Raw genomic sequence first — 15382 nt, 5'->3', positions numbered from 1 at the left:
GATAAGTAGGAACAAAAATGGCCTACAGGACGCAGTGGGATACAACCACAATCTTCCGATTTCGCGTTGGATGGTCTAGTCTACCGTTTGAGATATGCTTGGCTAGGTCATGTGTTCTGTTGGGGGAAAAAGGCCTGGCATTTTCTATTAATGTTACAAATTAGTTTCCTTTTGAAACGTAAAGTTGTGTAAATTCGTATAATTTTACTAGAGAATCTCAATAATCCAGAATACGCTAAGTCGGATTTTAGTATTTTTTAAAAACAACATCGTTACACGTATCCACGATAAAACTAACGAAAACGCAGAAACAATGTTTACTTAAACACTCGTAAAAACCGAGATCTTGTAACAAAAGGATTACTAACTTACCGCATCACTTCAGTCGGCAACAATGTTTCATGAAATGGTACCACTATACAATGTAATAGTAGTCTACTCAACCGCTATCAGCGCAAGGTCACCAAAGTACACAGCCTTGAAAAGGAGTCATTTAACGTGACAATAAATCTACGGACACAGTTTTTCCCATTCAAATACTCGGCATGGAGAGTTGCATAAAATCAGTCTATGGACAGATGACCCAAACAACAACATTATTGTTTCTAGCTTTTTCTTTCTTTCTTTCTTTCTTTCTTTCTTTCTTTCTTTCTTAATCTATTGACCCTCCAGGGTTGGCTTTTCCCTCGGACTCAGCGAGGGATCCCACCTCTACCGCCTCAAGGGTAGTGTACTGGAGCGTGAGACTTTGGGTCGGATACAACTGGAGAGGATGACTAGTACCTAGCACAGGCGGCCTCACCTGCTATGCTGAACAGAGGTCTTGGCGGGGGACGGGAAGACTGGAAGGGATATACAAGGAAGAGGGAAGGAAGCGGCCGTGGCCTTAAGATAGGTACCATTCCGGCATTTGCCTGGAGAAGTGGGAAACCACAGAAAACCATTTCCAGGATGGCTAAGGTAGGAATCGAACCCATCTCTACTCAGTTGACCTTCCGAAGCTAAGTGTACCTCGTTCCAGCCCTCGTACCACTTTTGAAATTTCGTGGCAGAGCTGGGAATCGAACCCGGGCCTCCGCGGGTGGCAGCTAATCACACTAACCACCACACCACAGAGGCGAACTCTAGCTTTTATAATTTTGAAATTACTGAAGGGACGGTACTTTTAAATGGAAACCAATTAGGCTGGGATGCGAACTTCCTACCTTGAGGAGTTTCATGAACTTCACAATAGTGTATGAAGCACTAAGAGCATTGGGAATTGCGCTTTACAACAAAAGCAGTTTGTTTACTCGGCTAATGGTCCCTGTAGACAATGTGTTCTCCTTCGCCACAATATTACGCAATAACGTTAAAATACAAGGTCATATAACAAACAGGCTAAAAATATTGAGATGCATATTTTAGCTCTATTAAAATCTACTGTATGTCAATTATGAAATAAAATGTACGTAAACTGTGATATTTTTTGCTAGTGGCTTTACGTCGCACCGACACAGATAGGTCTTAAGGCGTCGGTGGGACAGGAAAGGCCTAGGAGTTAGAAGGTAGCTGTCGTGGCCTTAATTAAGGTACAGCCCCAACATTTGCCGGGTGTGAAAATGGGAAACCACGGAAAACTATCTTCAGGGCTGCCAACAGTGGGATTCGAACCCACTATCACCCGGATGCAATCTCACAGCCGCGCGCCCCTAACCACACGGCCAACTCGCCCGGTCAAAACTGTGCTATTTACACCTTTAATTAATGTTCCTGATTATTCACAGATTTCGATAATCCAGATCTTGTCCAGTCTCTTAAGATCCGCATAAAGGAGGGTTCACTCTATTATTATTAACATGGATGACATGTGGTCCAATAAAAACAAATAATTAAATTCTCAAATTTAAAGTTGAAAAAATCCAATTGACCCCGATGGGCCTTTCGACTACCGGAAGACTGCTGCCCAGCCCGAAGACCTACAGATTATGAGGTGACGCGTGGTCAGCGTCACGGACCCTCACGGCCGTTATTATTGGTCTTTCTGGACCGGGGCCGCCATCTCACCGTCTGATAGTTCCTCAATAATTACTGTAATCAGGTAGGCTCAGTGGACCCCGAAGCAGCCCTCAGGTCCAGGTAGAAATCCCTGACTAGGCCAGGAATCGAACCCGAGGCTCCTACACCACGGGGCTGGCATGATGCGGTGGAAAAAAAAAAGCGTGGGAGATACCCTAACGTTTGGACAACAAACACCACCAGAATATTGGAAAAAGAATAGACTAATTCAAATTGACCAAAGAAAATCGCAAGGGTTACATCTTTCGTGTTAGAACTTACGTTTTTAGATTGGCACAGATTGGTATTATGACGACGGTGCGATAGGAAAGGGCTAGAAGTGGGAAGGAAACGGCCGTGGCCTTAAGATACAACCCCAGCATTTGCCTGGTATGAAAATGGGAAACCACGGAAAACCATCTTCAGGACAGCCGACAGTGGGGTTCGAACCCATTATCTCCCGAACTGTCAGAGCGTAAGTCAAGGTACATTGAATCCTCACAGTACAAGTCATTGATTTAATTTTCCACACTTAGTAGAAGAATATTATTCTTAAAACAAGAAAATAAATAATTCTGTTGCCGGACTGAGCGGCTCAGACGGTTGAGGCGCTGGCCTTTTGACCCGGTGGTATTTGAAGGTGTTGAGTGGCACGTAAAAGAACTCTCGTGAGACTAAATTCCGGCAGCTCGGCGTCTCCGAAAACCGTAAAAGTAGTCAGTGGGACGTAAAGCAAATAACATTATTGTCATTATGTTGAAATATGTTGACATATTATTCATTTCAAACCCTCCACAATTAATGCAGTCCGTGTTTCTGAAACTTCAAACTTCCAGCCTGAAAGCCCTGGCACGAAAGATATGAAAGAGAGGATAGTGAATAAAGGGGGGATCCGAAGTTCATTCAAGCGCGAAATCTTTAAGCAGCGTTCTCAGTCATTTGTATGCGTACCCGGGGTACACGCTGGGTCGTTCAGGGGTACGCGGAAAATCATCAGTTATTGGGGGGAGGGGGAAAACGAAGTCTACAAATCAAATAAACGAAAATTAGAACTGTGTAACAGTTGAGATACTAAACATTCAGAAGCAAAGATTAGCTTCAGAGTCTTTCATTTTGGATACTGTTTATAGAAATAAAAAAATAAAACTCAACTATTTGATCAACAATTTTTCCACCGATTAGTGATCTGTATAAAAATTATTACAGACTTTTTAGATAATATAAATAAATACAATTCATTACATTAAGAATCTGGTACATACCTGATTCATCAATATTCTACAGGGCTTATTTCTATGTTACGTACGTCGTAAAATTGAAATGTCCTTTGTATTTTTGGTGTTGAAACTTACCTTTCCCAACACATTGCTTAATTTATTCTATTTTTCGTTTAAATAGATACTGAAAAAAAAAAGAGCCGATATAAAAACAGTCACTTTAAAATCCATGGGTGCAATTTATAGAAATCGATTTAAAAAGAGTACACACGTGTGAACATTTTTTGAAATACTCTTCTAAGTTAAGGAAAGAAGTACGTTTGAAAGAAATCCCAGACTGAAGAGTAATAACGACTGTTATATTAAGAGGAAAAATTGTTGTATGATATATCATCCTCCGATTTTATGAAATCTGGAGTACTATGTAATTATTAGATAGATGCCATCACTTTTTCCTGGAATAATGACCAAAGAGAGCAAATGGTTGTACAAAGTTCTTCACAGAAACTCTGTTAACAAGCACTTAAATAACCATATTAGACCCAGCCTTTCACTGTAAACCAAATAAAGCTGTTTCCATTCAATTACGTATAATACCAGACGTAATTGAAAAACTCCACCTTTAAGTGACGTCACATCCCATCTTTATGTACTAATTAACTTACTAGAAGCTTAATGAGGTCAATTCAAACCTGTTTCAGTGGCTACTGCTATGCGCTAATATTCGAAACATACCATAACTTAAGACTCACTGATTTCATAGAATATATTTATACAGTGAAACCGAAATTCAAGTTATTTTCACGTATTCTGTTATTCATCTAAGAAGCAAGTACAAAACTTGAACGCAAGTCACTGATATTCAAGATTCCAGATATCTCTAACCTGAAAGTCTCGGGAGAGGAAAATATACGCATGAAAACTCTGATGTAACCGACTTAATAGTAGTGTTGGAGGTAGTATTTGTGTTACACAGAGTAATCAATCTAAGCATACTGTTCACCTATATCAAACAAAACAGCGCACGGAAAGGAATTTACGACTCTACGGCAGTTTTTCTCAACTGTTATCAATGTAATGATACAACGGTCAGTATTATATATTTTATACCGTTTTGTTGATCAGAACTGGATAATATGCCAATGAAAATTAGCATAAATTAATAAATGCTGTTGGCTTGAAGAAAGTACAACATGAACATGTCATATCGTTTTGATTGTGTTCATTCTAAGATCACGCAATACATAATTATTAATATTTAGGTTAGTTAAATGTATAAACATTAAAGGAATTGGAAACGTACTGTATAATTATACGAGTAAATTTGTTGAGACTGCGACATCATCTTACAGAAACAGAATTTGCCGCACTAAGGTTTCTCGCAGGTTGAGAACCGCTGCTAATAGATCATAACATCATAACAGAAGCAGCGAAACACTTGGCCTGTTAATAAGAAACTGTTTTGCTTCTCAGTCTATCTGTTATACTATACACATTAAGATGAACTTCTAACTAGTAAACTGTAATAGAGCAGTAACAAATACATTATTATGACAAGGTTTCAGTGTGGGGATAATACAAGACTGATAGGAATCAGAAATGATTTCGAAACTCTGATCCAATTCGTTTTCGTATAAGAAAGAAATGAAGAATCGAAACCTACTTATTTCAGGTGTTATTACGAAGAACAGAGGAATCCTTCAAGAACCTGTAATTACCATTTATCGCTGTATGGTTTACAGTTCCTGCCGATCAGCTAATTAGACAGCCAGAGAAAGTCGTTGAATATTGCTACATGTTCTCAGAGCGAGATCGGGTTCATAAAGAAGCAGAATTGGTTAGGCAAGGTTCGTGCATTGAACACAAACCATACCTCGAAAGTCAATAAACGAAATTTTTACATCCTTTATTAGCAACAGCATGACAAACCTATACCCTTGAGAATGTCAAAGTCACTACGGTATTGCACATTAATTTTTGGAACTAATGTCAACTACGCATAACTTACAATTCCAGTGCTATATGATCAGAATGGACCAGTACACTGCCGTTCTTTGCCCTTTTCTTGTGGTTTGCCTACAAAATTCTTCCAGAGAAATTTATCAGAACAAAAGAAAAAATAATATGATTTAAATTTACCTTCTTCAGGTGTTTGTTGACCCACTTTGTAAATGTCTTCTTTTGGATAGCGTCTCGTTCATCTGCAACAAAAATATGAATAAGACAACAATAATGCAAGTATTTCAAAGCGAATTGCAGTAGTGGAATAAAATTTTGCTTTTAAGGATCATGTTCATCATAAGTATATGTATAATAAAAAAGTCGACAGGAATACGAATATCATTCAACATAATTAACACACTGTAACACATTTATCTCAGAATAACAGTTGTTTCAAAATATATTCTTACTGTACCGTGATGTACCACGACGGTTGAACCGCCCATTAGGCCTATATAGGACACTAAACTTTTCAAGCGTATCAATTAACTCATTTCACACAACACCTATAGGAGTTGCAACGTTATATCACTGGCAAAAAGTAAAATACGTCCCATTAGCTACTTGTACGGTTTTCGAAGACGAGAAGCCAGAAATGTTGCCCCGTAGGAGTTTTACTGTTATAAGGATGTGAATTTGAACATCTTCAAATAACACTTGACTGAGCCAGGATTGAATCCGTCACCTTCGGTGTAGCTCAACCATCTGAATCACTCTGCCCGTCAGTAACGAAAACTGATGTCAATGTCTTCTCTCCAGTACGGCCACTGTTTTTTATTCCGACCGCCATATGTGGAGTTGTTTTTCAAATTAGAAGTCACATCCTTATCATTCGGATTCTATATACAACTCGTGGCCATGATAATATAAAGTGACGTAAAACTACAATCTTGCAGTAGATAATAATAATAATAATAATAATAATAATAATAATAATAATAATAATAGGACGGGCTGGGTGGTTCAGATGGCTAAGGCGCTACCTTTCTGAACTCCACTACGCAGGTTCGATCCTGGCTCAGTCCAGTAGTATGTGAACATACTCGAATACGTCAGCTCCGTGTCTGTATATTCAGCCACGTAAAATAACTCATGCAGGACAAAATTCCGGCACCTCGGCATCTCCGAAAATCGTAAAAAGTAGTTAGTGGGACGTAAAACTAATAACAATAAAGTATTACACGTGCGCGCAAGTCACCCATGGGTGTTCGTCAAATTGAAAGACCTCCAACAGGCGAGTTGAACGTTTTCCTTGGACACTCCCAGCACTAAAAAAATAAGCCATTCGATAAATAATAACAGTCGACTACAAAAATCGTATTGTTTAGGGTTCTCCGCTACACAACGAATAGCGATTACAGCTTATAATCGCCTGTTACCCATCCTACCTCTTCTTATTGATCGTACAGAAGACAACCCTATACGTCTGCTGCAGTGACAACTGTGCAGCAGACCTAACTATGCCATCTAGCTCAAAGAAGACGTTTAAGAAATACAATAATGGTTTCCTTAAAATTGCGAAGTGTCGTAAAAATTGCAAGATTATTCATGGCATACTACCAAATACTGTAAATTATCAGCAACACCCGCACCCTTCTTGCTGTCCCCGCTACGCGTAAGCTTGTGCAGCTGGCTTACTGCTTTCTCGCTGGGACTAAGTGAGGCTGCTTTACCCTTCCGTGTTCAAGTACTAAATTAACAAAACTTCCTCAACCGCAAATTTAAATAGTGACATCAAATAATGTTCAAAATATTAACCAAATACTTCTGTGGGTTGCGAACGTGGGTTGGCGAACACGGTACCCCTAGCCGAGTAAGACATTGTTTCCGATTACTCGTGGAAGGCCTCCACTTCCATTTGTCCTATCCATCCGCCCTTGTTCTCTTCTGATATCGACGAGTTTTAAGGCATAAGGAATCCTTCATTTTAAAGCCCTTCATGGTCTTTTTATCAATACCTTCATTATCTGATGAGACGTCCGACTCGTTGGCTGAACGGTCAGCGTACTGGCCTTCGGTTCAGAGGGTCCCGGGTTCGATTCCCGGCCGGGTTGGGGATTTTAACCTTAAATGGTTAATTCCAATGGCACGGGGGCTGGGTGTGTGTGCTGTCTTCATCATCATTTCATCCTCATCACGACGCGCAGGTCATCTACGGGTGTCAAATAGAAAGACCTGCACCTGGCGAGCCGAACCCGTCCTGGGATATCCCGGCACTAAAAGCCATACGACATTTCATTTCATCTGATGAGACTGGCTTCTCCCTTCTTCTCCTCTGTTATAGTTATGAGAGGATGGCTGCATGGTAGCACTTCCCTTTAATTAAAACCACGATAGACACTATTTACCATATTTAATTCCAGAAAATGTGTTAAGTGCATTAAAAATCATTAACTCATTACCTAAGAGACCATTCGTCTCAGCTAGGGTCACAAGACCAACCAATCTCCCTCTGACACGAATTTAAAACTGTTCTGGAACGACGTGCTTCGGGAGGACAACTGAATTCAGTACTCTGCTGCGGAAACCATTAACATTGGTTGAAATATGTTGAGCTCAAAGCTGCACCCAAAGGGCCTAGTGGTGCAGAGATTCAGTCATTAATGTTTAAAAGGAGAAACCATTAATATCATTATCACTCATATCTGAATGACGCATGTAAGATTTTCGGGAATAAAGGCCCATGCAGTGTTGCAGATTCAATCTTAAATAGTAACCACTTATAACTACAAGATTAGACAAACAGACATCAAACTTGCCTAGTTGTTTACATTTACATTCACGCACCAATAAACAGGGTATCAGCAAAAGAGGAAGTGTGAAGGCTGGAAACTGCTGGGGTCGGAAGAGATCAAGAGTTGACGAAGGGAGATTAGAAAGAATAAAGCAGTACTCTGATACATGTAAATGAAAGCAGTGCCAGCCAGCAGAGCAACGTGATTGCTACACTACTCTCGCAAGTAATGAGCCCTTGAAGGACTTGTGATGTATATTAAGATATTCTTGGTATTGTAGTAATAATAATCTACACCATTTTAAAAAACAGAAAAGTTAGAAAAGGCGCTTAACTAATAAAATTAAGGTATATCTGGCAGATTCATTTATGATCAGAAAAAAACACACACACACACACATCAAACTTGCCTAGTTGTTTACATTTAGACTGGAGCACTAATAAATAAACTAAACAGTGGCATCTAGGCATTTCGGGAAAAACCTAAAATACAAGACGCCTTCGTGAAAAGCTGCTTAATTAGAATGTTTACGAAATATTACACCCGCTTCTAAGTTACAATAAGTAACGCCATATTTTCACAGTGAAGCAGTTGCACATAACTTAAGCAACATTCGGCACGGTCAGTATGTGAATGTGTCACCATCCAATACTGTAACACTACATAACTGTGTCAACCGCATCACTACAGAATTACCGAACCCCTGGCAACACACACACATATAGAAGACATAATTTTAATTTTTAGCACATAAATTAACGTTTAGTAAATTCTCAGAGGCTTGCAGACTGAACGCTGAAAGGCATAACAGTCTATAATGATAATGTATGTATGTATGTATGTATGTATGTATATATGTAAGTATTTATGTACGTATGTATCTATGTAAATTAACATACCATAAAATGAATAACTTAAACATTTGTTTCCACAATTTATTTACTGAAATACATTTATTAAAAGACTGACAAAGGAGCACCAATGGACGCACCGGCATCTGTGCTTTACACACCAAGGTCTTATGGCGACGGTGGGATAAGAAAGACCAAGGAGTGGGAAGGAAGCGGCCGTGGCCTTAGTTAAGGTACAGCCCCAGCAGCATTTGCCTGGTGCGAAAATGGGAAACCACAGAAAACCATCTTCAGGGCTGCCGACAGTGGGATTCGAACCCACTATCTCCCGGATGCAAGCGCACAGCCGCGTGCTCCTAACCGCACGGCCAACTCGCCCGGTATCACCTATCTCTCCGGAGATAGGTGGCTTATACGGATAACCAGGGATCAACACATATGTAATGCCACTCAATCAAATACTGAAACTGTTCATGAACAACAGTCATTATTTTAAAATAATATGCAGAATCTATCAATTCCAACCTACGCAAAATTTACTGTACAATGGTAATCATATCCATGTTGAATATAACAGGATGAATAATCAAGTTACATAGGACTACACTGGATACTTTATTTTTTAGTCGATATGTCAATAAGAGGATAGTGCAGTTATTTTCTCTAAAGCTCTGACTGCAATAATCCAATTAAATAAACAGGAAGGTGCTATCATCTTTATAGTCAACATTAAAAACCTTCAAGAAAAATCTACAGAGAAACCAGTTGCATTGGCCAAGGGATATGAGCCATGACTGATGACTACAATCCCATCAATTGATTAAAAATGTGTCTGAATCTTTCAAATTTGCATTACAGATCAGCTTGATCAGGTTTATTACAGAAGGTGAATAAGTAACTGGGAATAACTTGAGCTGGTTATCATGATGATGACAACACTCATTAAGTTCACTAAAAAATATGTTCGTACCTCCCATTAAGTGAAACTTTGCATGAAGCGGCCATCAATAACGATCCCAAATAAAATAGGTATAACGAAGTGGAGAATAACAACATAAATTCTACTAATCAACGTAGATGATGACGATTATTATTATTATTATTATTATTATTATTATTATTATTATTATTATTATTATTATTATAAATAGGTTGAAAACAGTCGTTTTAAGGACCTTCGTATTTAGGGAAGCTCACAGACACTCCGATGGATAAGGAGGATGAAATAATCGAAAATAAGGAAGAAGGAAAAATAAATGACTTTAACACTAAAGTAATGAAAATCTCAAAACTGGGGGAGTGTGTGGCCTCAGGGAAGTAAAGGAGACATAAAGAGGCAGATGCGAAAATGGTCCTTTTTTGTTGTTGTGAGTCGGTTGAAGGTATATGCGTATCTCTGGTATACCATCTCTCTGTTGAAGGTAATCTCTCTGTTGAAGGTAACTTTACAGGAGTATTTGTGTAAATACACAACCACAGCTGAACGGGTAATGTCACATTCCCTTTTAAGAATTTAACCTAGCTTTAAACGCAATTTCGGGTAAATTGCACTTACTTTAGGTATCATAAGAAATAAAGTGCAGTAAACCAATGTTTAGAATTCTAATATACTACATATATGTGCTTTATTTAATATACTCTATCGTCCTTCAAAATTCTGCTTTACGTTTCATAAATTTGTAATATACTGTAACAGATTGCAACGTCAAGAAGCTATCCCCGTATTAGATGAGTTTCTGTTTGGTTCCTTGAAAAATGTCTTAACAGCATTTTGCTGTAATTCGCGTCAATTTCATAGCTAGCGGCCGCTGCTGGAGTTGTTCTCCTGGCGGTTTACATCACACTACGAAGTTCTTTGGCATCTGTGATATGTGGAGAAGGACTGGGAATATGAAGGACACGCCTGTGGTCGGATAGGGAAAACCCCCGACAATTTCTTAGTGTCGTTTGATTCGTCTCAGCGAGTTCTACAAGCACGAGTAGACACCGTGTCTGTAGCAGTTAACACTGTCCGAAAATTGTGGTCGGAAGAAACGTGACAAATTTCAACTCTTTCGCAAAATCTCACGACATATGGACACGAAATTGCTTCAAAATTATCGAAAACGTATGCTAGAGGATAGAGAGGCTTGTCAGAATTCTAAAAGTCCAAATCAACAATGTCAAGGGTCAAAGAGCTTATCGGCAGCGACTTCTTAAAAGTTAAGGCGACTGAGCGTCGTCAGACGAGTTCGGTGCTACTAGAGTACCAGCCAAGCACATCTACTGCCTCAGTAATGGAAAATGATCTGGGACTCCTGATAATGAAAACGTGCAAATTTGTTTTGAATTTTTAAAAGCGACATACATTTACGGCTGAATGCCCTTCCTGACGCCAATCCTCTGAGGAGGGATGTATTCGGTATTGCGTGTTTCTGTGTAGGTTAGAAGTATGGTGTAGGCCTATTGTATGTAGGTGAAGAGAAGTGTACTAAGATGAACACAAACACCCTGTCGCCGAACCAAGGATATTAACTTTAAGCAGTTAAAATCCATGGGCCGACTGGTAATAGAACCCAAGGCCCTCTGTTCCGACAATATAATTTCAAATCCATACTGCCTACATATCTATTATACGGTACGTAAACGGCAAAACTTTCAGTCATGACCATGACACAGCCCCGGTCGATTTTTTTGCTTTCATAGATCTCTACATTCCGGCTCCCTGGCTAAATGGTTAGCGTGGTGGCCTTTGGTCACAGGTGTTCCGGGTTCAATTCCCGACAGGGTCGGGAATGTTAACCATAACTGGTTAATTCCACTGGCACGGGGGCTGGGTGTATGTGCCATTTTTTCATCCTCATCACGACGCACAGGTCACCTACGGGCGTCAAATCAAAAGACCTGCATCTGGCGAGCCGAACTTGTCCTCGGACACTCCCGGTACTAAAAGCCATACGCAATTTCATTTTTGTCTCATCAGTGACTTCGACAATATGAAAACGACAGAGGTATGAGTGAGACTAATAAGGCCAATCCTCATTCAGCTAGTCCCTATCACAATCTGTAGGGTGGTTGGTGTATGCACTTCAGTCGCCTTGGCGGACTGACTCAGTGTAAAAAGTAACGAGAAACTACGTTACTCCTTTCTTTCTTTTTTTTTTTTTTTTTTTTTTTTTTTTTTTTTCCAGTACGCCTCTTAATTGACACCTGGACTATCTACGATAGCTGATGGTGGACGAGTTGAGAATCCACCCAGCTTTTGAGCTGATGACTTGACATACATAGAGTGATTTACGTCATGAAATTGCTTTTCTAAATGCCGCATCTCTTGCTGGATGAAGTATTTTTGGATCTGTTCTTTGGCTTCCACTGATGTCTAAAACTCTCTTTAAAGAATATGATAGTAAAGAATCTGCTGTGTTACGAGTGGTGCTGAGTAACGGTTTTCATAGAATATCTAGTGTCTGTGAATGATGTGAAAAATGTTTCTCGTAGGATCACTCGTGCTGCAATGACAATATAAGGCGAACAATTAGGAACTTAGCCTGATTCCTTATTAATCTCATCCTCCTTACCACATTTCACTTTAACACTGTCCTAGATTTTCTGTGGGTAATAGTAACATAATCCAGGGAGGTTTATATGAGAACTCAACCAATCCATGACTTTATAAAAACCATAATATTCTTCATCAGAGAGGTTACTGTTGTTCCTATACCGGTATTCAAGAATATTATTTCGGTAACCATTAGGCATAGGAAAATAGCAGCTTGTGTTCACTTTTAAGCCTTACTCTTGCAATTTATCAATCAACATCAATTTTAGAGGTACTCTCGTAGATTCGTCGCTAATTAGAAGTGATCAAACCATTAGCAACGAACACCAAGCTCGACGGAACGACAAGCATTTTGTAACACTTTTGTCATTTGTTGCAATTCAGCACGGCACTGTGTAAATTACAAATGATTGCGTTAGATCTGTAATCGCACGCGATGCTTCCACCTGTCCATCCAAGAGACTTAATCATAAGGTGATCTATAAAGCGCGCTCTTACAAAAAGTTAAGCCAGCAATGACACGGAGACAAACTTGAAAGGCAGGGTGTAGAACACACAGAATATGGCTGCTGCTGAATAGACGACGACAGAATACTAAACGGAGATCTCCGAGGAGAGCGATGAACGCTTATGGTAATGAAGAAAGAAAAAGTTAGGCTTGTAATAACAGACATTAGCATGTAAATACCAGACTGGCAGCAAGAATATAGCAACGTATCCATTACACGCAGTTCGTAGTAGTACGACACCCCACCATCTGTGGAATTATCACCTGCTTTATTATGTTTGAACCCTCAGAATGTGGCAAAAAATCACATACACATAAACAAAGTAACCTAAATTGAAAACCACAATGTATGTATAAAGACTTATACTTAAGACGAAACGACAGAACAGATTAATTTTCCTTTTTATCTGGTCTAAGTAACTCCTTAGAGGGGCATACTCGGGCGTTCTAGTATGAAGAAAACGAATATAATAATAATAATAATAATAATAATAATAATAATAATAATAATAATAATAATAATAATAATAATAATAATAATAATAATAATAACAATAATAATAATAATAATAATGGCGTGTAGCCTCCGAAGAGGCCTGGTGGAGGTATTTCGAGTTGACGCCGTGTAGGCGACCTGCGCGTCTTTGAGGATAGGGCCCTATCTATGATAAATTCTAATGATGAAAACGGCATACACGCCTAGCCTCAGAGCCACTGGAATTAACCAATGAAGGTTAAAATCCCCGACCCGACCGGGAATTGAGCCCAGGAGCCCCTGGACCAGAGGCCGGACGGTTTCAGAGATGAAAGCACTGCGAAACGTACCATGACAACATTGTCAAATAGAGCTTATCACAGAAAGTAAGAGAGAAGAGCGTGGGAGCGAAATCTCTGACAGTGATTCAACATTCACGATACTGCAACCCGCATACGAGAGGCACATTCCATGATGGTCGCTATCCTTTTGTGAAGAGACGGCATCTGGAGGTGAAGACGAAGAAGAAAAATGTATATATATTTTCACTGGGAGAAATAAATCTAATGCCAGAACTAATGGTTAAAAGGTGAGATGTAAATATGAAGTGTTCGACATCCTCGCTGCTTTAGGCACCCCCCCCCCAAAAAAAAGAGTTGGGACATAATCCCTCGCTTCAGCATAATCAAAATCTCTGATCATCGTCTACTCGGTATAGCGCCGGCAGACACATTCGTTATCGCGCAGTCACGTGTGGAGATTTCCTGGCAATGATTTTGAGTTAGCTGGTCCGGCTGCCAACAGCCTGCTTGCTACGCAGGTAACCTTCGTAGGAATGCAGGCGCCAACGACGGACTAGCTACGGTAGCACCGTCGTTCAACTTGACAACAATAATAATAAGAAGAAGAGAATAACTGGAGGTGGAGAAATAGATTTCCATACCCCACTAGAGGGATAATTCTGCTGACAAAGTAGGAAAAATAATGTTCTAAAATTTGAAATTAAATTTCTTTAACCAAATGGAACGACATTTGGAAGCCATAGAAAATTGTGGGCAGGGATTAATGAGATGTCAACTCTGAAAATAACACAAATGAAATGAAATGGCTTTTACTGCCGGGAGTGTCCGAAGACAAGATCGGTTCGCCAGATGCAGGTCTTTTGATTTGACTCCCGTAGGCGACCTGCGCGTCGTGATGAGGATGAAATGATGATAGAGACGACACATACACCCAGCCCCATGCCAATTATGGTTAAAATTCCCGACCCTGTCGGGAATCGAACCCGGTACCCCTGTGACCAAAGGCTAGCACGCTAACCATTTAGCCATGGAGTCCGACTGAAAATAACACACTAAACTGCATAACCAAATCGAAATATAACATGCTACCTTTCTAAAATACACTGATAAAAGGTACTTCGTACTATCAGCAAAGCACTGACTTCAAGATTCTCTTTTTTCAGGCCCAGCAACGTTTCCGATCCACAATAGGAATGGGAAACCACATTCCGGACAGAGAAGTTCGCAACATTTCTTGTTGTACTGTAAGTCAACACGAACAGTTTTGCTGTCGAAATCGGATACAACATGAGCTAAAAGTGATTTAATTCTCGGTGTGAAATATACTGCAGCACGGACGCCACTGTTCCATATTATATCATTCTACGTATGACAGTTGTTCCTTATGATCGATTAAATACGACACATTTGATGACACTTTCGCCAGTAACTGATCACGAACTTCAAACTAATACTCCATACCTGATTATTAACATTTCTGGACTTTTGTCCAATTCAGTGATATGGACAAAAAGTGACGGAAATAATTTAAAACTTAAAAAAACAGGATATAAATGTTATGCACGAAAAAGAAGTGCTTACGCTAGGAATTATAAATGTTGAACAAGAATGTTAAGAATAAAATAGTCCTGTTACTGAGAGATTAGAAATCAAATGTTCAAAATATTCTGCAGAAAAGCACAGCTGAGGTCACAATACGACAGATGAGTTAAATGAAT

At 39.6% G+C, this 15382-nt stretch overlaps 1 protein-coding gene across 1 annotated transcript in view; it reads right to left on the bottom strand.

Annotated features, from left to right (window-relative positions):
- Positions 1 to 15382, bottom strand: part of shot (dystonin-like protein short stop) — a 695338-nt gene that overhangs the window by 588404 nt on the left and 91552 nt on the right. Inside the window, exon 2 of the mRNA XM_067150176.2 lies at positions 5394 to 5455. Coding sequence (XP_067006277.2) covers positions 5394 to 5455 — 62 coding nt within the window. The remainder of the gene's footprint in view (positions 1 to 5393; positions 5456 to 15382) is intronic.

The sequence above is a fragment of the Anabrus simplex genome, chromosome 6 (assembly GCF_040414725.1).
Source record: "Anabrus simplex isolate iqAnaSimp1 chromosome 6, ASM4041472v1, whole genome shotgun sequence".
Classification (NCBI taxonomy): Eukaryota; Metazoa; Arthropoda; class Insecta; order Orthoptera; family Tettigoniidae; genus Anabrus; species Anabrus simplex.
The sequence above is the reverse complement of the archived record's forward strand: the minus strand, read 5'-3'. Positions and strand labels throughout refer to the sequence as shown.